The sequence below is a fragment of the Asterias amurensis genome, chromosome 7, assembly GCF_032118995.1.
Source record: "Asterias amurensis chromosome 7, ASM3211899v1".
Classification (NCBI taxonomy): Eukaryota; Metazoa; Echinodermata; class Asteroidea; order Forcipulatida; family Asteriidae; genus Asterias; species Asterias amurensis.
The window spans coordinates 21,997,213-22,019,831 of record NC_092654.1 but is presented as its reverse complement, the minus strand read 5'-3'; the positions used below and the strand labels follow the sequence as shown (position 1 = coordinate 22,019,831).

Below are 22,619 nucleotides of genomic sequence, written 5' to 3'. Positions count from 1 at the left end.
GAGAGAGACTTCAGGCCTACGAAGCCTTTCTTAGGCATCTGAAAGCACACAAGTTTGTGCAAGAATGGTGTTTTTCTTATTTTCTTTCAACTAGGATGACCAATTCAGCAAACATTTTCAAAGATTTATGCAAATGGGATACACCAAGTGTCGTGAGAATACTGGTCTTTGAAAATTACCGAATGTATCCAGTGGTCGTCTTCACAAACCCCGTCCAAACTTAATTCCCAGGCGGTATTTCAAAATTAAGGCTATCTTAAGTTTAAGACGATTTACTCATCTTAACTCGAGATAAGACTAGAGTCTTACTCTTTGTGAAATCCAGCCCAGTGCCTTTAATAGCTCGATGATGTTTCCCCGGGACCAGCCACACTTACGAGGTTTATGCATGGAATTCAAAGCTACCGGCAGCACCTGTCACCATTTAGCAGGTGCCAGGGTATTTGTGCAGGTGCTTACAGAGATCTGACATTGACTTTGCTCATTGACTATTGATGAGAGCCGCTTAGGCCGATGAGCAAGGCCCAGTTTTTATAGGGTAGATTCATACAAGAGCAGCAAATAGCTGCGGTGATTTCATATTCACTACCTTACGGAGACCATGAACAAAACAGAAAGGGAAAACAAAGAGTCCCCCAAAGGGGAATTCTAAAGACTGGGGTGCTCCACAAAAAATTGTGCATACAAAGTCTAATGGGAGGTTCTTCTAAAACTACAGGAGCAAAGACAAGACCAAAAGATGTCTCCACAGGGATGCAAAAAATAGAATGTATGTGCTTGTGTGTATTTCATGGTTAAAGACCCGGTCCTCTGCAGCGATAACGAGAACGATAACGATAACGACGCAGAGACTGCATTCTATTGGTTGAATTGCTCCGCACAGAATTCGCCCACGCTTATTCAACCAATCGAGGTCATGTACCTATTGATGACGTTATCATTCTCGTTATCGAGGCATGTGTGACTGGGCCTTGAACAGAGTATTTTTGCTTATATGCTTAATAACTTGAGATTTCTTGCAGACAGCACGTGTGTATATTATTAGGAAATCCCCCAATAGGATTGAAGCATGTTGTGATTATACAGTCCTATTATGTACAGATATGAACAACATGGCATTTATTGCTTGAAAATTTTTCACAAGTAAAACCACTATTCCATACAGGGAAGCCCTAATGCATTTGTTTGCGTTTTCCATTTACCTTTTTCATTTACCTTTTTTTCCGTACTCAATTTCCACTTCCCAGATTTGGAAATTGAGTACGTGCAGAAATCCTTGGAGGCATACATGTACATTAATTAGTTTAGAAGGATCAAATACGTACACGTTCTCAACATAATTACAAAACTTGCATCTTTCCCCCATGGCATGCCATATACATGTCAGAGGTACATGCAGACCTAGGGGGGTGAGGATGGGGGTTTCCATAGTCCCCCCCCCCCCAGGCCCATGACTTTAATCTAATGACCTTTTATATGGTGGAGTGTGCAATAGATCCCTGTGGCTGCAAAGTGTTCCCCCTGCATGCTTTAGGTTTTGTAGATTTTTAGTTTGTTTGAGGTTACATTATTTATGTTTAATTTGCATCAGGGATAAAGAATCAATGTGTGGTGAAGAGGTTTTCAACTAGTGGTTTAATCCTAACGAGGCCTGGTTCTTGATAATTAAATGATTTCTTTCAACACAACACCCCTCCAGCTATGAAATGGTAGAGCCCTCCGCTGCCCTCGCTTAAACAACTCCTTATAAGGGAATGCTGTGGGCGTCGCGCGTAACGGGTGATGTGGCACAACTGTTTCAGCCGTTGCTCTCGACCAATCGGAATGAAGAAACTGTCTTATAAGAACAGGTGCAAGGTCACGTGTCACGCTCATGAATTAACACTTTTTACCGGTCATTAGCAAAAGGTTTATGCACACCCACGTCACGCGCTTTCCACCAATAGGAGTAGAGAAACTGTCTGGGGTATTTATGCATTGTGTTTAATTTGCATCAGGGATAAAGAATATTAATTTTGGTATAATTACCCTAAGGCCTAGGTGTGTCCAACCGAGTATTATTCCTGTGATTTTGTAAACAAAACCCAGGAAAGTACGGAGTCCAGTGTATTAGGGTGTTAAAACCAATGATACATGTAGATGTTGAAATGAGAGGCTCATGCAGGATAGATCATCTGATGTCGGTTGTTGTCCTTGACTTTGTTGTTGTCCATGAATTATAACAGGTAAACACCTGACGAGGCCAAATGATTAATGACCACAATATGGTGTTTCCCTGCCTCTGCGTGCAATGCATGGAGGTAAGCCCTCAATGGCGCAATAGGCCTTCGGTCTTTAGATCCTTCTGGCCTTCACTACTATTATGACAGATACTTGTGATGTATTATGTTCGTGTTCTGAAGGTTGTGGTTCAAGTCTGGCCACTACAAGGGTGCCATAAAGTCCGTTGAAATAACCCAGTTTCTAGGTGACCCTTGCCAAATCCTTTGTCATTTTGTTCACTCTTTTCAGTTTTAGTGTTGACGTCACACCACTTGTCACATGATGTTTTCAGTTTGTGCATAAAGTTTCCAGTTTTTGAGTTTTATGTGACTCTGTAAATCGCCAGTCATTTGCTTTTTCATTTCGGTTTTATAGTTGATTCAACAAAATTCCAGTTGGCGTAAAGTTACCTTTGGACTTAAAGCCACTGAACACTTTCGGTAAACACTATTGTTCAAGGCTCACACTTTGTGTTTCACAACTTGTATATAGAATAACAAACCTGTGAAAATTTCGAAGTCAGGAGAAAATAACGGGAAAACCCACACTTGTTTCCGCACGTTTCACCCTGTCATGACATGTGTTTAAAATAAATGCGTAATTCTCGATATCGGAAATCGATATTGTTTTAATGTTTTCTCAAAAAGTAAAGCATTTCATGGAATAATATTTGGAGAGAAGTCTTTCACCATTACCTTCTGTTAACCCTGTAAGTAATTTGTAAATCTGTGAACTTTTTTTTTTTCTGTACCGAACGTGTCCATTACGGAAGTTTTTACGTTTTTCCTTCAAATCCTCAGTCATTTTGGTGATTCAATTTGGCTTTCGTTGACTTCACCAGTTTCTACTTGACACATAACAAAGGTTAAGTTGTTGCATAAAGTTACAAGTGGATGTTTTTATTTTATTTTATGTGACTTCCGCAAATCCTCAGTCATTTTTTTGACTCATTTTGGTTTTAGTTTACCCCACAAGTCTTTCTATAAAGTTACTTTTGGACTTTAGAAAGCTTAAATCATTTAACTTGACTCTTTTGAGTTTTTGGTTACTCTCTTTGATAAGGGTTTGCAAAAATAGTTAAAGGCCTAGAGTGACGTTTCAGCCCAAGGAGAGTCTAACTCTTTCTCAAAGGTTTGGAAAAGAGCTTCACAGAGTCAAGTGGCCTCATTGGTTGACAGTTCTATGACATACATTGGCTGGCTTTACCAACAGCACTGTGGGCGTTATACAAGGGCTTTGTGTACGGTGAAAAATGCATGCGCTCTTCACTCGTTCTTCTGTCTCTGTCAAGACTGCCCGGAGTGAATGCTAATATAATGCTAGTTCAATTGACATTTTCCTCATAGAGTTGCCCTTATAACCAGAGCAAAATTGCTTTGCTCCTTCAAGAGCGAAGTTCAAGGCCTGCTACATGTAAACAAACAAACAAACAAACAACAAACCTGAGCATTTCCTGCCTGTGGCTATTTGGTCTCAGGGACAACAAAAACAAAACAACAGCAACAACAACAACAACAACAATTAAACCAACCAGTTTTGTTTCTTATCAATGGTTGCACGTATTCCACAATATCTCCAGTCCACTTCCTCTTGCCCATATTGAAAGTTTTATCTCGTACGATTGTCCAATAAACTGCAAATGAAACCTTGAACTAGCCGTTGCCGTGTCCTGCATTGCCAGTAGCTAGGATAAAGAAGTCTCTATCCGGCCTTTCCTCTGTCCATAACACCTTGATCAGAAACCCATAGTAACAACCTGTTTGTTATTCAGCAACCATGCTATAACACTTGATAATGTTTGGATGGAATATTGATGGCACAGTGAATGGAAGACTTTAGAGTAGAATAGAAGAAAGGGGAGGAGATGTCGATCTTGCATTTTAGCTCAATCTGGCCTGGATAAAACAAAACAAAAAATCCTTTACATCAACACTACGACACTAGTCTAGTCACCAAGACTCAATGACATGTGCTCAAAAGTTTTCAGTTAAAAGTCACAATGCTAGTTTTGATAATAACATATTATTTTTAATAAAAATTCCCAAGAGACATTTTCTAATAGTTGAATAGCTAATAACATATTTTAACAAATTTCCCAATAATTGTTTTTCTAATTTTTTCTAATATTTTCTAATATTTATAACAATACCGATAAAATAAAATGTTAATAATTTTGTCATAATTTCTTTATTAATTACAATTGCAGTTGAGCTTTCTCTTACCAATACTGCTGTTAGAATGGTTATGTTTTATTTTGCTCATGAGCGCAGTCATATTTTCATTTGAGCCAATGTACCGTGAAATTTGACCATGAATAAAAATGAGCCTTTGACAAGCCATTTGTTCAGTCGTTTTTTTTTGCTTGGAGGGAAGGGACGAGGCAGACAGGCGCCATCATGTATTGATTTTATAGAAAGAGTTCTCTCATCAGATCAAGCGCTAAGCATCGGTGTGACCATAAGAGATCTGACTCCTAGTAGAATTCAAATTTCTTGGATGTGAAACGGGTCAATATAGGAGAAAAGGGCAGCCATTTTGTGTAGCTAATCTTTTTTTTAAAGTTTATTTGTCATTAAACCACAATGGATTTCAACCTGCGAAAAAGGCAACATGCTCAGTTGGTAGAGTATCCGCACTTTAATCCTGAGGTCATAGGTTCGAATTCTGCTCTGGTAATCTTTGTTTTGTTTTACTCTAATTTTTTATATTTATTACATGTTTAGCTGATAGACCTTATAAATGGCTAAAAGAAATCATGAAATTGTGATTGTCCATATTATAGTTTCGAACTGATAAACTGCAGCGCACATGATTGGCCTTTATTTGGGTGAAGAAGTCATTAAAGATGCTATGTCAGATTTTTGGCCGATTTTACCCAAAAATTTTGATTTAATTTTGGTATTTTGATTGGGGTTGAGAAAGTTACAAGCTTTCATTTGAGCCATTCCTCGAAAAGTCCGCCAGTTATTAGTAGCCGTGAAACAAAGTGCTCAAAATTGTTTTTTGTCGGGATCCCGACAATATATTACGTGACCAATTCTTTGTTTTATAAGAAACGTTTTAAATTTTTGTCATGGTTCCTGACCATTAAAAGTAAAAGTTAAACTTTTTTTTGTTAGAGCGGGTGGTACTCTTTGAAATACCATTCACTCAAAAGAATCTATTTTTTTAATGTTTGGGGCCAAAAATCTTACATAGCATCTTTAAGAAAACTTGCTGTTGAAGGGAAATTCTAAAAAAACTCTTCAATGGTTCAAATTATAATTGTTGCATGGATTTGGACAGCTCCTGGCCAGCCACCTCATCAAGGAAGTTTTGTACAACTTATATTAAGGTCATTTATGAGAATCATCACATCACATTTCCTGTTATGTTGTCATTTATTTTTTATATAAATGCTACGGATAGGTGACTTTTTGTGGGTTGATATTTTCCTCATAACCTCCTCAGCATTATATCTGAAATGAATAGTTTTCAGAAATGAGGAAATAAGGTTGAATTGGCGGGAAATGTGGGAGTTAAAGAGTATGACCGTTAAGCCGACAATTACGCACCATTTCCTTTCAGATTCAGCCAGGTATACAAAAACTTGACAAATTTGGTCAAAATAATTGGTTGATTTCAGTGACCAAAGGCTGGTAGTATACATGGACAGGGACAAGTGTTCGCCCCTTAAGCCTTGGTTCATACTTCCTCCGAATGCGAATGTGATGTTTGGTGGCACAATAATCAGTATGCGCTACCCTTGATATAAAAATAATTAAATAAATAAATATGTCCATACTTGATCGATTTATCACTAAAATAAATGGTGTATGAATTGGTTAAAGTTTGCTGTAACACCATGTGTGTATCTACTTGCCAGGTAGAGTTTGTTCTTAAGAGAACTGTCTTTCTTTATATAGTTTGTCATGACAATCTGTTTTGAGTAGTGGCGGCTCTGAGAAGAGCTGGTTTCTGCTGGACAGTTCGATCAGTATACTCTGAACATCTTTTGGAGAATAAGAGTATACTCACATAGCGCCGAGCAAACAACCGACTCTTCTCAGAGCCAATGGTGGCTCACCAGATAAAGTCGTCCTTGATGCATACCCGACAAGGAGATGATGGCACAAGGAGATGATCCACTGCTTTGATTTGAAAGGGCAAGGGCACCAAGACATTTTCTCCTCGATAAAGGGCACCCTTTGAGGAAATTTCAAGTTTCTACTGGAGCCTTTCAAGGGCACCAAGGCAATTACTAGGGGGCACCGAGGCAATTGCCTTCGTTACTTCTCTGAAGTACAGGCCTGATGATCTTACTGGTGCTTTGGGTATGTTCAGTGAGCGTACTAAGTTAGACCCGAACCAGTTTAACTTTCAAGGTGGTTTTAGCACAGTGTTAAAAGATAAACCCGAAGCGGTCTAAAGATAAACCCCCTCGCTGGTTGAACTCGATTCGGACTAACCTTAGTATCGTTCAGACACACAGAGTTGAATTCGATTGGGTTGAACCATGAGTTAAACCGACTTTCATGGTCTGAACGACCTCTCAGTCCTATGGATATACACCAAACAGTGGCACATGGAGGTGGTTCATGAACTAGTAGATGGTCAACCGGATAGATTGACCACCAAGATTGACCACCAGGACGGACGGGCAGTTGTAAGAGGAAATGATTACAAATGACCGATCAGGATCAATGTAGGTTTGTCTGGGGAGACAGGAAGAGAAGCTAAACAATCCCTCTAAACAATCCAAATTGCGGCAGAATAACTAGTAGACATTTTAACAATTTGGAATCCCTTTCTTCGTTGTGTCCGTACGTGGGAAAGGAACTTTTAGCATTTGTTTCTTTATGAAGGAGTATCACATTTCTTATTAAAGAGGGGGGGGGGCAAGTGGGTATCAAACTTGTTGTGTTTAAGTCTTGACAACACCAATAATCATTCTTTTTGTTGTATTTTGTTTCTTCATGAAGAAGTATCACTTTTCATAGAAAGGGGGTGGGGGGGGGACTGCAAGTGGGAGTCCATTTTTTGTGTGACAACACCATTTATCAATAAGGGTATAATAAAACATTTCAAGGGGGCAGGGGTAGACATGGTGAAGCGACTTGCATCTACCCCTGGCTTTGTGCAATCTGTAATTGTTAACAGTTTTATATTTATTGTTTTGTAAAAACCACCTTATTGCAGCATCTCACACTTTCCTCTTCTTCCAAATCACACCAAAGATACTCAGAGAATGTATATATTAAAAAAAAAAACATTCTCAAATGTGTATTGTGATTAATTCCATGTAACTGTCTCCTCGCTTTTGAACAGTTTATGTTGTTTTTGGCGCTAAATGTCTTCTTATTGATTGATTTTATAACACAAACAACTTGTACACTAAAGTCATATTACAGCCAAGCCTTCTTTACCATGATATGTATACATGCAAGGGCTCCCTTTGTGCTTCCTGTCTGATCATTCTGATTAATCCCAAAATAGTTTCTGTAACTGTGAGCTTGGAATAACATCCCGGTGGTGGTAAATATGTAATTTACATTTAAGAGACTATTAAGAATAGAAATGTTTCCCTGGTGACGTCAATCTGCTTTTGTCAATCATCACAAGCAGTTTTTTTCCCATTGTTTATCCAGATTTTAAATCATTTGCCTCAATTATGACGGCCACAAATGGCTTGGGCAGGTGCTGTATGACTTCCACAAGAAACACCAGTCAAGCTAGCCCTGATATTTAAGCTACAACTAAATACAAGTTCATCAAGTTTACAACTTGATAAATTACATGGGCAACGAGTTTATAACTACACGGGAACCTAACTGACTATTGTAAATAAATTGGGGTTGAAAAAGGACAAGTTGACTAGAGTGGGATTTGAACCCACGACCTCTGGTTTAGCGTGCCGGTGCTCTACCAACTAAGCTACATGTGTCCCCTTTGGTGGTGGTCTCCCTATTTTGTCCGGGGCCAATCAGAAGGTTCAGAGGTGCCAGCTAGATACCTCAGTTGGTAGAGCACCAACACATTAAACCAGAGGTTTTTTTGTTCATATCCTGTATGCGTAAAATTTTCTTTGCGCAACCCGAACCAACCTTGAGTAGGATAACACTTATCCGGATTTCCCACTGAACAACGAACTAAAATTGTACAAGTTTTTTCCGCGTAATCTAACACTTTGGGACCATTTTTTTCCCACGCACATTGCTTTAAAGCGTGAAGGAAACAAACTCATGCAGGAAACAAACTTGCGCACTTATTAAACAGGTCCTCATGTATAATTTATTTCGCTAGACTTGCTCAGTCAAGTTGTAGTTGAAGCTGGAGGAATGTAAATGAGGAGTGTTATATCCAAAGGACATATGACACAATTGACAATGACAAATATAGAGTGTCTTTCAGATAAACATCCTCTCCACTATTGGGGAGTAGTTTGGCCAGCCGTGCCCTTTGATGTGTCATCTGCACCTTTAACGAATGTTCCATCGTAGTTTATCTCAACCAGGCTGATTATTGAGAAAGGATTAATCTTTTAGACATTTCCTGGAGAGTTTGTTCCAATTTTAACATTTTACACGGAAGAAGAAAAGTTACACAAGGGACAATAACTTTGGCAACCTTCCTGGAATCTTTTGTAACAACACTCAAAGTTTTACACTCTTTAGTATTTGGTTAAGTTCCAAATGATTTACCAAGCTCTGTTATTTTCATGCCATCAAATTGTTAGAATTTAATAATAATAATAATAACCAGTTTTTATATAGCGCTTTTCACACCCAAGGGCATCTCAAAGCGCTTTGACATTATTACCCCTGGTCAATAGGCCTTAAATCATTCCTTAAACCATCTCAACTCCCTGGGGAGTATACAGCCTGTCAACAACCATATGCGCTATTTGGCTAAACCAATCACAAGAACCATCTCTGCCCTTGAAGGTACCCATTTACCCCTGCCTGGAGATAAGCAGTTATAGTTAAGTGTCTTGCTCAGGGACAGAGGTGTCACGACCGGGATTCAGACCCACACTCTGCTGAACAGAAGCATCAGAAATCCACTCAGCCACGACACCCCAGTTGAAAACCTGTCTTGTTACGAAATCTTGGTGCCACCCTGGACGTCGGACGAACCCTTCAAATCACCTGCGTGTGAATCACCTAGAATGTGTTAGAAACAATTGCGAATCAACAACAACAAACCTAACCACAATAGCAAATAGTAAAAACATAATTGATTACTAAATGTTTTTTCCTAATTTTTGAGGAGTGTTTCACAATTTGTTGTCAGTGGATATCAAAAGTGGTCGCACACACGTATTGTACGTGTTTGTAAATATAGAAGTGATATCGCCTGTAGGCATGTACTTACACGTTGGTTATGCAAGTACACGTAGTTGCCAACCCACTCACAATAACACGCTGGTTGGTTCAACGTGTAAGTGATTCAGTCCACATCCTATAAATATTCATGATGTGAGGCAGCTTCCTGATTGGTGAAGAGTTACGTCACTGGCATTTGTACTACGCCACGATAAACAAGGTCATTGCAGACCCACCACAGCAACCGCTCCGTCGTATGCCCCGTAAACTGTTATTCTCTTATCTGCCAACATTTCCTGTTGGATTTTTCCTTTCTATTTAAAACTCATGGATTGGCGGACTGACAGCCATACTTCAGAAGTGATTCGAAGAGACAGGATTGTTTTTTTGGAGGTCAACTAAGTGATTTTTATATTAGAAGGATGCCTAACGTTGCTGTATGTGTGGGGTGTCACAACGTTGGACTACGTAACAGTGTTCATTTACCACTGTGCGATGAGAAACCACGTAATGAAATACAACGAAGGGGAACTTGCCCACCATGCAAGGTTTGTTGCTGCCACATTTTGGATGGAAATTATTGTCATTTTTGTTAGGATTAAATTTTAGATTGTGGAGGTTAAAATCATTAAGGAGCATTGTCGTGAATGGTTTTTGTACATAATTCATATTCCTCATATTGTACCAACTTGTATTGGACGGGTTTTCCATCCGCAAAGACTTTCAGTCTTTGTAAGATCGTCAGGGAGTCGATTTCGCAAAGAGTTAGGACTAGAGTTAAAACTTAGGACTATAGTCCTAGGAGATATATACAAAACGTATGGCTAGTCTTATGTTAGGACAAGTAACTTGTCCTAACTCATGATAAGACTAGTCTTAACTCTTTGTGAAATCGACCCCTGAATTAAGTGATTCGAGTTACCAGACTGAGGAACGGTGGAATTTATTATGTCTTCAAAAACTAGGATTGAATGTACATTAAATCATTCTGAGGTTCTAATCTTGCTAAATGAGGACATTTTTACTGACAACTTGAAGGCAACCAATTGCACTACCTTCAAAAGGAACACTTGTATGGGAGTTAATTTTGTTAATGTAGTTCCCTCCTCATAAAACTGTTGTGTGAATTGCTTTTTGTGAGAATACCTGGAACTGTGTGCCTTTAAATTGCTTTGTCTGGCATGGCTTTAACAACGACTGATAACAGAGGGGAAACGTCATCCGCATCCTCATTAAAGACACTGGACAGTTACACTATTGGTAATTGTCAGTGACCAGTCTTCTCACGTTCTGTATCTCAACATATGCATAAAATAACAAACCTGTGACAATTTGAGCTCAATCGGTTGTTGAAGTTGCGAGATAATAATGATAGGAAAAACACCTTTTTCAAACGAAGTTGTGTGCATTCAGATGCTTGATTTTGAGGCCTGAAAATCTAAATCTGAGGTCTTGAAATCAAATTCTTGGAAAATTACTTCTTACTCGAAAACTACTCCACTTCAGAGGGAGCCGTTTCTCACAATGTTTTATACTACCAACCTCTCCCCATTACTCGTTACCAAGTAAGGTTTTATGCTAATAAATTATTTTTGAGTAATTACCAATAGTGTCCACTGCCTTTAAGGTCTGAACAGTGCATCAATTTCCCTGTTCTGGTTTTCCGCAATGCTATGTAGAGTTTGTAAGATCATCAGAATTATGAAGTCCACTGGAGTTATCAGGGGTTGTTGCGTCAGTACCATTTGTATGGAGTTCATAAGTTGCTTTGCATTATTTTTGAAGTCCTGGCCAATATAACTTATTGGTAAAAAAAATTCACCAACTAAAGTATTAGGCAAGAAACATGCTTTCTGATAAAAACATTTATCTGTGGATTTTTATTTTGTTTCCAGATGTATAAGTATCTAGACTGCTAAAAATTGTATTTATGAAATAATAGAATAATATAGCCTATTTTAAGAAAACTTATCTTGTGTCACTCCCAAAAATCTAACTAGAAATTATTTCTAGTTGTGTCTTTAAAAATGAATTTGTTTTTATTTCAATAAGACAATTTTTAGCAGGGTACACTGAACGCCCTTTTTTACCATTACAGATATAAAACTCACATTTAGCGTACTTGTTACCACTCAATGGACAAGCAGTGTGGAACCCTCAATGTCTTCAACTTGGTTCTATCAATTTTAATCTAAAACGTCTTTGTTTTTTGTTCTTGTTTTGCAGTCCTGTTCACCATTCGGCAAGTCAGAGACATACACAAAAATCGGTCAACTGGGCGAAGGTTCATATGCCAAAGTGTATAAGGCAATAAGCAGGTAGGTAATTTAAGATCCAATTTCTCTATTTATAGCAATTTTGAAGAATTTATTTTGAAATTTAAGTGTTAAAGGGGGGGGTAAACGTTCAGTACCTAATCACTCTTTAAGGAACGTGACAGAATTGGTAAGAAACAAAAATCGTGAAGATCACAGATTTACATAAAACTTACAGGGTCTAATGATGATGATAGTAGAAAACATCCCTTGGAATATTTCTGTCTGAAATGTCATATTTGATGAGAAAAAAATAAACTAACTTCGCGTTTTTTATTTTTATTTTCAATTTTTAATTTGGCATCGAACAATTAAAAAATTGTAATCGTTTTTTCACTATTCTCTCGTGACCCAGATGGCTGATCGATCTCAAACTTCTACAGGTTTGTCAGTTTATGTATACGATGGATTACATTAAGTGCTTACACTGCCAGCAACTGTTTTGTTAGCAAAAACCAATTCTGTAATGTTCCTTAAAAATTTATGGTAATAAAAGCTTACTTGGTTAGAAGCACAGCAGCTTTCGAAAGTATAAAGCATTGTGAGAATAGTATCATTTCAAAGTTTTGTGGTTATAATGTAAAAAAAGTATCAGTTGTTATGCCAAACTGGAATCTGCGAAGCGCTGCTGTCAGAAACACTTCTCATATTATTGTGTGTTCCCATTAGGTATTTTACTTCCTGCATGGATTCATTTGCTCTGGATTTTCAGTGATATTTCTAAAACGCAACCACAACTCAAATCAAATTTTCACATGTTTCAAAAACCAAAGGTATACTTTGCCTTAAACAACCCTTTAGATTGTGTTTCTCTGATTGTTCGGTGTTACTGCGTAGGGTAGCGGCAATGTTGAAGTATAGACACACATAATTTCTGTATTTTTTTCCCCCCTCATTTGTACATTATTTTTAGGTCAGCTTTTTAAAACTCAAATGTGCACTTCCAAATGTTCTTGCTACATGTAAATAGGTTTTTCTTAACATAAACATATTTATTTTGTTCTTCATATTTATTATTTTCCAAAGTTTATCTTTACTGTTTTTAAATGTTTGTTAAAGATTCTATTCCCATTTTAAGATTGGATTGATAGGCTTTCGAGTCACAGTGGTTAGGCTCACTTTGATTAATCCTGGCCATCTTAGAATGGGCTTGTCCTGTCTGTTTTTATAATTGTCTTGCTTGATTGCCAGTGCTCTGTCTCATTCAACCATTGGTTTACAATTGTTCTTGGTGTCATAAGTTTACATTCATTGTTTCTTATACTGTTATATTTCTTTAGTACGGTAATATTGTATCTTGTACTGTTTGTTGAAATCTTGGTCGGATAAATAATAACAATAATAAAGTTAATCTATCTGGTATCAAACACTCAACCAAATACTCTTTATTCTAACACAACCTTTAATGCATTCCCCCCCCCCCCCACATTGCACTTTTCCTGTCTGACAAAATAACCTCAACCCCTTCTCCTTGATTTCCTCCTCTCTTTCTCTTTCCTTCAGCGTTAATCAACAAGTCGTTGCGCTTAAAGAAATCCGTCTACAACAAGACGAGGGCGCTCCTTTTACGGCAATCAGGGAAGCGTCGCTCCTGAAAGGTTTGAAGCACGCAAACATTGTCTGTCTTCATGACATCATCCACACAAAGACGACGCTCACGTTTGTCATCGAGTATGTGGTGAGTTTTTGAATTATTGAACACCAAAGATTTGTCCCTTGAGTGTGTTTTTGGTTGGGGGTGATCCAGTTAGGGTGTAGTTTTTTACACCTGCCTATCATATGTTGATAGTTCCACAGTACATAAATAGTCTTAGGCTGTTCACAACACAAACTCCTTCGGAAAAACAACTCCAAATCATTGATGGGGGTAGAGATGTTTTAAGAGTGCAGCACCGAGGTTTTGGAACTCCCTACCTGAAACTGTGAAACTTTCATACTCACTTGGCATATTCAAGAACAGTTTAAAAACTTGTCTGCATAAAAGAAGCATTTTGTTTTCTAATTGCACCAGAATTTATGTTTTGTCACTGGACAATTTTGTTTTCATGAGATTTTGTTTTCATAAGATTTCATGACCAAAGGAAAAGTGAAAACATTTATTTTACAAGTCATAAACCACAAGGGAAACTGACTAGGTGCAAATAAATAAATTTGGGGCCAACAAAGAAGTAGTTGACTAGAGCGGGATTTGAAACTGCGACCTTCCGGTTTATTTATCAATTTATTTAAAGCAGTCCGTCAATAGTAGAGGGTAGCCCCATCCAGGAGTCTGGTAAGTTTGGGTCATCTTTGTAAAAATACTTTTGAAGAAGAATAAAGCAGAATAGTGCAGATGTTTGTGTACTAAAATAGATATCCCCGATTTAAACATAAAAGTAGTAAGGGACGGCTTTAGCTTTCATCCAAACCAGACCTTTTATTTAGGTTAATCAAAACTAGAAAACGCATGCAAATATTTACACTCACAATATTCTTCTTTAGGGTATAGGATGTAACATTGATTTCTTCCCATAATGCTTGAGATACAGAATTTCATGTCAAAGTCGTAGAACGCAAGATTTCTAAGAAGCCCACCTTTCTCTGAGCCAACAGTGCGACTATAAATCAATGACACGCTTGACTATACGCGAAAAACGTCAGGCTGCGATGCTTAAATAACAAGTTGTTATTCACATCACAAAAGGTTAAAGGTGTATTGTTTTCACTGGTAATTGACGTAGAGAGAGCTTTTTTAAAATTTGTTCGTAAATTCGCCCGCTATGTTATATCAGACGGACGGGGGTGGTGCATTAAATTTGTGTCACTTCAAATGTACATCGTGTAGTGAGTGCATAATGTGTTGCACCCATGCTTCTTGTATGTGTATTAAATCTCGGCATGGAATTGGTATGGTCTTGGATTTCTTATGCCCTTTTCGCATTAGTCGTTTTTCCTGAGGATTTTCTTTGAATTGTGGTCGACCTTGGCATGACTAACTCCTGCGCATTCCCGGGAATTAGCATTTTCCTGGGAAATAACTACCATTGCTTGGGAGTAAACAAAAAGCAAAAGGTTTGCGCTTATTCAGAAAATTCTGAGCTTAGTGTGAGTGAGTTACACAGTGTGCATCGAACTTCATGAAACTGACCATTCTTCACTTACACAACTTGCGCAGAATTTATGCGTTTACCCTGCCTAAGCGGTTAATTGTTTCTGTAGATGCAGAATTCAGCGGTAAGCAGAGCCATGAAATTGGGCTAAGTTGTCCACCAGCCTTTCATGCAACAATTTGATTAAATACAACAATACACCGAAGAACGGAAATCTAGAACGCAGACTTTTGGAATGAAACAGTAAGCATATCCAGGGGCGCTGTTTTGTCTCTTGGGGGGGTTTTAGCAAAGTCAACTCAAATAAATTGAATGAGTGGTAAGATTGTCTTTCGGTAGAGACCTGCTGTAGGTTGAGCACATCTGGTGCTGTATTTCAACTCAATTCGCTTTGTCTGAAACTCGCTGTTTCAAATTAAAATATCCAGTTTACTTTTTCAACACAGGATGAAAATTGCCTTAGAATCATAAGATCCAGGTTGATTGATACTTATTTAGTTGTGTTATGTTCAGGCCTGTATGCTTCTTGTTTTAGAAAGGGCAACGGCTCTAAAGCATTTTTATCCTTGATGAGGAAATATCTACTGTAGCATTTTAAGGGCACCAAGGCAATGGCGGGGGGGGGGGGGGGCATGGAGGCAATCGCCTTTGTTGCCTCCGTGAAGTATCGGAGGCCTGCATTTGAAAATGTTGTTTCTCCTACACACAAAAAAAGTTTGAGCCGATACACAATGTTTTTGCACAAAGCATATTATGTGCAAGATGCAAAGTTTTTGCAAAATCGTGATCCAACGTTTTTGCTTGATTCTTTGATTTTTCTGTTGTTCATAATGGATGATACATACTAAGCCTTAATGACATCAACTACACTCTATCTTCTCTCCTCCAGCATACAGATCTGAGCGCGTATTTGGAGAAGCACCCAGGTGGGTTGAACCCACACAATGTCAAGCTGTTCCTTTTCCAGTTGCTGAGGGGTCTCTCCTTCTGTCATCAGAGGACAATTCTCCATCGAGATATGAAACCACAAAATATTCTCATCAGTGAAACGGGTGAACTCAAACTCGCAGATTTCGGTAAGTTTCCTCAGTCAAGTCAAGTAAAACACATCCAAAGAAAAAAAAATCCCTTTAAATGTTTCAGCGGGGATAGAGAACAATTTTGATTTAACTATATTCTTAACACAGCAAGGTCTTCATCAAATTGTCTTCTTCGTTACCCCTTGCTTTTTATGTGTGTTTTCTGCTTATCTCTCTCTCTCTCTTATCATGTATTTCAAATTGACTGCTAAAAAAAAAAACATCCGAAGAAAACAAAACCTCTTTAAATATTTCAGAGGGGATAGAGAAGAATTATTAGTTAATTTTGTTCTGTTCAGAATCCTCAAAAATACATGTGCAGACATTTGCTGTTGAGGTTTACTTTCAGAAAAGGCATTAATGTCCTCTCTCATAACTTTTTACTTAATCATAGAAAGCCTACAGTGGGAAGCATAGTCTCAAACGTGTTTAAAAAATGGAAGATCCATGTTTCGCAACTTAAAAAATGTTAAATGTTAACACTACAACTCTTCCTATTTTATCATCGCCCATCTCGATGAAGCTTCTAACCAACATCCTTTGTGTCTTGTATCTTCATTTAGGTCTAGCAAGAGCCAAGTCCATCCCAAGTAGAACCTACTCGCATGAGGTGGTCACGTTGTGGTACAGACCTCCAGATGTACTCTTAGGATCTACAGATTATTCTACACAACTAGACATCTGGTGAGCCTCTAAATTTACACATTTTGTTGAAATTAGTAGCTGTAATTTCACTCGGGGATATGTAGTGAGATCCTTGGACCTACTTGGCGATAAAATGATCATGTAACTGTAATGCAAGCTTAGAGATGTAACTCCGGTTTCACTCATGAAAAGGTTTCAAATTTCCTGAGAACTTTCAAGTTGAATCCTCAAACCCTAATCCAATGTCTCATCCTTGTTGAAGTCTTTATGAGTCCATATCACAAAAAATAAAACCAATAACAAACAGATGCTTCAAACAATAATCTGTCAATAATCTCAAAACAGAACATTTATAATTGAAAACATGACACTTGTGTCCTTTAAACCCCCCCCCCAAAAAAAAAAAAAAACACCCAAGTGTGTTCAGCAAATTCTTGAATGATTCTAGTGAGTTTGTTTTTGTTCAGCTATCAGAAAGTGAATTCCACAAGGCCGGGCCGGCATTAGGGAGGGCTTGGTCTCCTGCTTCTTGTTTTTTCTGTGTAAATTTTTAATATTTTATCTTAAGTTCACTTCTGTAGATTGTTATTAGCTGGGATCCATGGGAGATCAGTGTGTTTTTCTTACTGAATGGATTTCCCAGGATAAACAAGAAATAAATAAATAAATCTGTTTGCCCGACATAAGACTCTAGTAATAATTATTATAAATTTACCAGTAGCTATAAAATTGAAAATAAAACTGCATTTTATAAATGTCTATAAATACTGAGGCAACAGAACTTAACCTTAGTCAGATGAAGTTTTTCAAAGGTAGTGTCTGCATTTATTATTCACTGAGTGAACTATTTTTGTCAGCCACCAGAAATATTTCAATGACATGAAATCATTTAAATTGATGTCACTTTAGACTGTCACTCCAGATATCGATGGAGGCAGTTTGATGCTCACTACACCTGGCATACCATTGACAATTATGTAACATACTTCACATTTTGACTTCATGGGGTGAGAATGTTCTTAATATGAAGAAATGTCTTCATTAACAGCAACTGTATTCATCTGTAAAGATACATCCACTTAGAAAAAACTGTTGACGTCATTTGAACAGTTTTGCAAAGTTTTGAAGAAATGAGTTTTGAAAGTCCTCTTTGGGTAACTCACTTCATCTCAAAAGTCAGAAGCTAATGGACTTGACCATTTTTTGATAGGGGTGTTGGCTGTATATTCATTGAGATGTTGAGGGGCCATCCAGCATTCCCCGGAATGAAAGATTACAAAGACCAACTCGAGAGAATATTCAAGGTATGGTATTTATTTTTATCCAACTAAATTCTGACAGCACCATTTTGTTTACTGCCCTCTTGTGGTAGAAGTTTCAATCCAATATTTATTATTTAATTTGATTTTTAAATGTCCGAGCTTGATCATGATATATTGCAATAGATTTCTTCTTTTATTTTACACAAAAAGCTTCCAAACTATTTCAGCTACACAATGCTGTACTTCATATAAATTCACATACCTGTTATTTTGTGTATTTCTTTTTGGCTGGCATGTTTCTAAACTCATTTTATTGGTACAAACATATATCCATTGTTGTTTGACGTTGAAGATTGACTGATTTTGTCAATGTTTTTTTTTCCCCAGATTTTGGGAACCCCAACAGAGGCAAATTGGCCAGGTGTAACAAGACTACCAAACTATAAAACAGGTAAGTTGAACTGAGCTTTTTTCTTATAGGTTGAAACTGAAACATAGAATCGGATACTTCCTGCGTGTTGCTCACCTCCGGACGAGGAAGTTTAAGTTTTATTTCATCATATGGAAAGAGAAAGCCATTCCCTGTTTCAAAATTTTGCCACATAACTTCTAAAAACAAATTGCTATCCAAAAGTATTCAATCAGGAATATGCAATCAAATGTTTGAATAATTCTCACTTGGTGTATCCCAACAAGACGACACAAAGTAACACATCTGTGAAAATTTGGGCTCAATTGGTAATCGAAGGTGCAAGAAAATTTGTGTGCTTTTAGATGCCTGAGAAAAGCTTCAGGTCTGAAGTCTTTCTCAAATTCAAATATTTTAGTGAGAAGTTACCTCTTTCTCAAAAACTACATTACCTCATGAGGGAGTCGTTTCTCACAATGTTTTATACTATCAACAGCTCTCTATTGCTCGTTACAGTTTTTATTTTATTATATATTTTGAGTAATTACCAAAGGTGTCCAGTGTCTTAAACTCTGCAGCATAATAATCATTACTGAACAGTTTTGGTAGAAATTTAAACGCACCAAACTTGATAAAGCTTACATGTTCAAACACAACCCATAGCCAAAATACCGCATTTACAATCAGTGAAAAAAACCTTAGTGTTTCCTCAATTGCAGTGTTGCAATAATTTACAGTAAATAACCAAGAATGTTGGTTTCGTGGAGCTGTTTCTATCACTTGAGTACTGATTGCGATTTTGTAGTTTCATTTGTCTATTTTTGTCCGGTTTGTTTTTACAGTAGTGACTAAAGTTTATCCGCCCAAATTCCTCTGTGAAGTAGTACCAAGGTAAGAGTTACAGTAACATTTTTTTTTAAATATTTTTGTATTACTTTAATTTTTTTTTAAGTACTGGGTGCTTTCCAAGCCCTGTGAGGCAAGAAATACATAGAGTACTCCAGTGGGATTGGAACCCACAACATCCACATTCTAGGGTAGCTGTCTTATGCAATTATAACATCAATGAAATGACAGCAAGGTTACTTCAAAGCTTTCACCAACAAAACATTCCTGATATCAATTTTGGTTTTACCCATATACACCGATGTGTGTTAGCACTGTATACTCAGTACATTCCCGAGTTCTGTGAAAAAAAAAATCACAGGCATATTACTCGGGAGGGAAATTAATATTCTATATCCACGATGCAAGTTCAACATCTATTGAATAAAATTCCCAAGTTTCTCTTAAAAAGGTAGGAAGGTAGGTAGAAGTTTATTTTTAGCCAATCGTCCTAGGAACTTGTGGTTTTCTGTGACAGAGGAAGTTCAACATCCTGTAGAGATTTGAGATCCCTTGGATGGGATTTTCCAGTCGGTTGTTTAGTTGTTTTTTTGACAGGAAAAGGAAGTTTACAGCGGGGAACTTGGAGGGTGGTTAGAGGCTCATTGTGAAGGTTAAACAAAAAAAAGTTAAACAGGAACAATGCATAAACAAAAGTGCAAAAAATTGCAGAGCTGTTTGGGTGCTTAAGTGGGACTAGAACTAGCATAACTTAAAAGACAATAGCTAAATTTCATGAAGCTGTTTAGCAGAAAATACTGCTCATCAAAGTTGTTGTTTAAAGCCATTATACACTTTCGGTAAACAGTATTGTCCAAGTCCCACACTTCGTGTATCACAACTTATATATAAAATAACAATCCTGTGGAAATTTAGGCTCAATCGGAAATTGGAGTCGGGAGAAAATAACGGGAAAACCCACTCCTGTTTTCGCGCGTTTCGCCGTGTCATGACATGTGTTTATAACAAATCCGTAATTCTCGTTAACGAGAATTTATATTGTTTTACCGTTTTCTCAAAAAGTAAAGCATTTCATGGACTAATATTTCAAGAGAAGTCTTTCACTATTACCTTCTGTAAACCCTGTAAATTATTTGTAAATCTGTGAACTTTTTTTTTTTTTTTTCTGTACCGAAAGGGTCCAATGGCTTTAAGCGAAAAATGAGTGCAGCACCAGTCGCAACAATGTGAACTTAATGGCATTTTAGCTGGTAACCTGTTTCTGCATACTGGTACTTGACTGGTTTCAGTCAGCCTCAAATATTTTGTTATCATAAACATTTACAGCCATTAAGAATTGTGGTTGAGAAATCCAGCGACCAAATTGCATAACGTTTGATACACTTTTTCAGCACAAGTTTCAAGATGGATCATTGGTTTCTAGTATTTTTTTTTTTTTTTTTCCTCCCAAAACTTTGAACACTTGGCAATTGAAACCATGTACCATTTATCTAGCTTTGTTTGTTTCTTAACGAAATATAATTGACGCTTATTTAAACAGAGGCTAACAATACTATCCCAATCCTTCACCATATGCTATTATTAAGCCGGTTGAAATAATTTTACACAGAAAAGGTTTTTGTATTGAAAGAAGGGAAAGGGTTTTCAAAGATAGGTTTTAAGAACATCTACACCTTCACATTCTATTTTGTAGGCCATTGACCCTGAAGATATTCCTCCATTTCCCTTGAAAAAAACTCACCGTCTTTCTCTTGTTTTGTCGGACCTCATACTCTGTGTGTGTGAAACCACAAACCAGATAACACTAGGCCACAATATCTGGTTTTAACCAACCCTGCTGTGAACAATGTAAAATAATATAACTCAAACTGTCACCCAAGCCCAACCACCCCCCCCCCCCCCCTTCACTCCAGGAAATACAACCACAACCTAGATTTCACCTAAGCATACATCATTAAAGTAATCAAGAATGTAGTCTTTGGCCTGATTTCATAGAGCTGCTTAAACTCAAAAAGTAGCCTAACAAAAGTAACAAAGTTATGCTTACCAGAATAATGGTATCCATCAAAACACCATCCAACATGTACCATTTTGTAAATGGTATCCTGCTCATTTTTGCTGAGCAGAAAATTGTTAAGCACTATTTGCTGATTAAGCAGCTCTATGAATTTGGACCCAGGCCTGATAATTGGTTCATTGGTTATAAGGGCAAGGAAGCTTTTCCCAAGTAAAAGGGCATCTCTATCAGGGAAATTAACACTTCTAATGGACCACGTTATAGGGGCACCAAGGCAATGACCATGGGCATGGAGGAAATTTCCTCTGTTTTCTCTGGTAGATATCAAGGGCATGGATTGCAATTAGGTTCAGAAAGTTTGTTCAAGAGTTTATTTCTCCAAAAACTGCTGATGAATTCTAATGTACACTGCCACTTTTTGAGATCTGGTGTAAATATTTATACAAATGGTATATGCATCAGATGTGGAAATCGGGCTCTGTAGTTTCTGGGGAACAGGAAGTCCCAGGACTCAAATTTCACAATACTGGACTATTGTCCTTGTGGAGAGTTTGAGAACACCTACGACTTGACTAGCTGTACATGCAGGAAACTTTGACGAATCATGACAAATCAAAGGGAAGCATAGGTACTTCCCATAGTCGGCAGGCTGGCATGTTTAGAAGAAAACGCTAAAATATATACAAGGGTTCTCTTCGGGTTTTTTTCAGAATTCGGAAGGATTGATCTACATTTATTTTTCCAACGTCTTTTTCCTTATGACCAGAACAAAGTTCAACCTATGTGCATAGTGGTGATAGCACAATAAATGGTTAGGAACTTGGTTAATATTATTCTTAACTCAGTAAATTTCTGAGTTGTAAATTTTTCTCACACAATCATTGAAAACTTCTGAACTATGTGTGCATCGTAAAAAGTTTTGACATCGTTTAGAACAGGTGAATATTCGTCTGATTTTTGTTGTTTATGTCTTCTTTCTTTTCCTCAGTCTGTGTGTCAGTTACGGAGGTGACGATCTTGCCAAACGTCTTCTTCAGCTGAACCCAAGAAATAGAATATCAACCACCGATGCCATGAGGCATCATTACTTCAGTGACTTGCCAACGAAAATACACGACCTCCCAGATAGTAAGTTTCTCTCTGTTTTATGTCAAAATGACTGTGGTCCAGTGGTTAGACTGCAGGACTTGCAATCACAAGGTTGTGGGTTTGAATCCTACCAAGCTAACCACTGATGCCACAATGACTAATATAAGTATTGTTGTCTAGTTACTGAATATTTTGGGATTTCGTTACAACAATCACCCCCCCCCCCCCACTTCTGGCCAAGGGGCCCAGTTCTTAGAGACCTGTGGTTGTCATTAAAGTTGTCATAGTATATATAATTAATG

General features: G+C 37.6%; 1 protein-coding gene across 2 annotated transcripts in view; it reads left to right on the top strand.

Moving 5' to 3' along the window:
* Positions 1-22,619, top strand: part of LOC139939440 (cyclin-dependent kinase 14-like) — a 113,708-nt gene that overhangs the window by 52,876 nt on the left and 38,213 nt on the right. For both annotated transcript variants that reach the window (XR_011786308.1, XM_071935360.1), the window contains exons 5-12: positions 11,793-11,884; positions 13,385-13,559; positions 15,860-16,046; positions 16,613-16,733; positions 17,905-17,998; positions 18,344-18,407; positions 19,208-19,256; positions 22,217-22,356. Coding sequence is in view for 1 of the 2 variants with exons in the window: in XM_071935360.1 (XP_071791461.1) it covers positions 11,793-11,884; positions 13,385-13,559; positions 15,860-16,046; positions 16,613-16,733; positions 17,905-17,998; positions 18,344-18,407; positions 19,208-19,256; positions 22,217-22,356 (922 nt within the window). In the remaining variant the exon portion in view is untranslated. The remainder of the gene's footprint in view (positions 1-11,792; positions 11,885-13,384; positions 13,560-15,859; positions 16,047-16,612; positions 16,734-17,904; positions 17,999-18,343; positions 18,408-19,207; positions 19,257-22,216; positions 22,357-22,619) is intronic.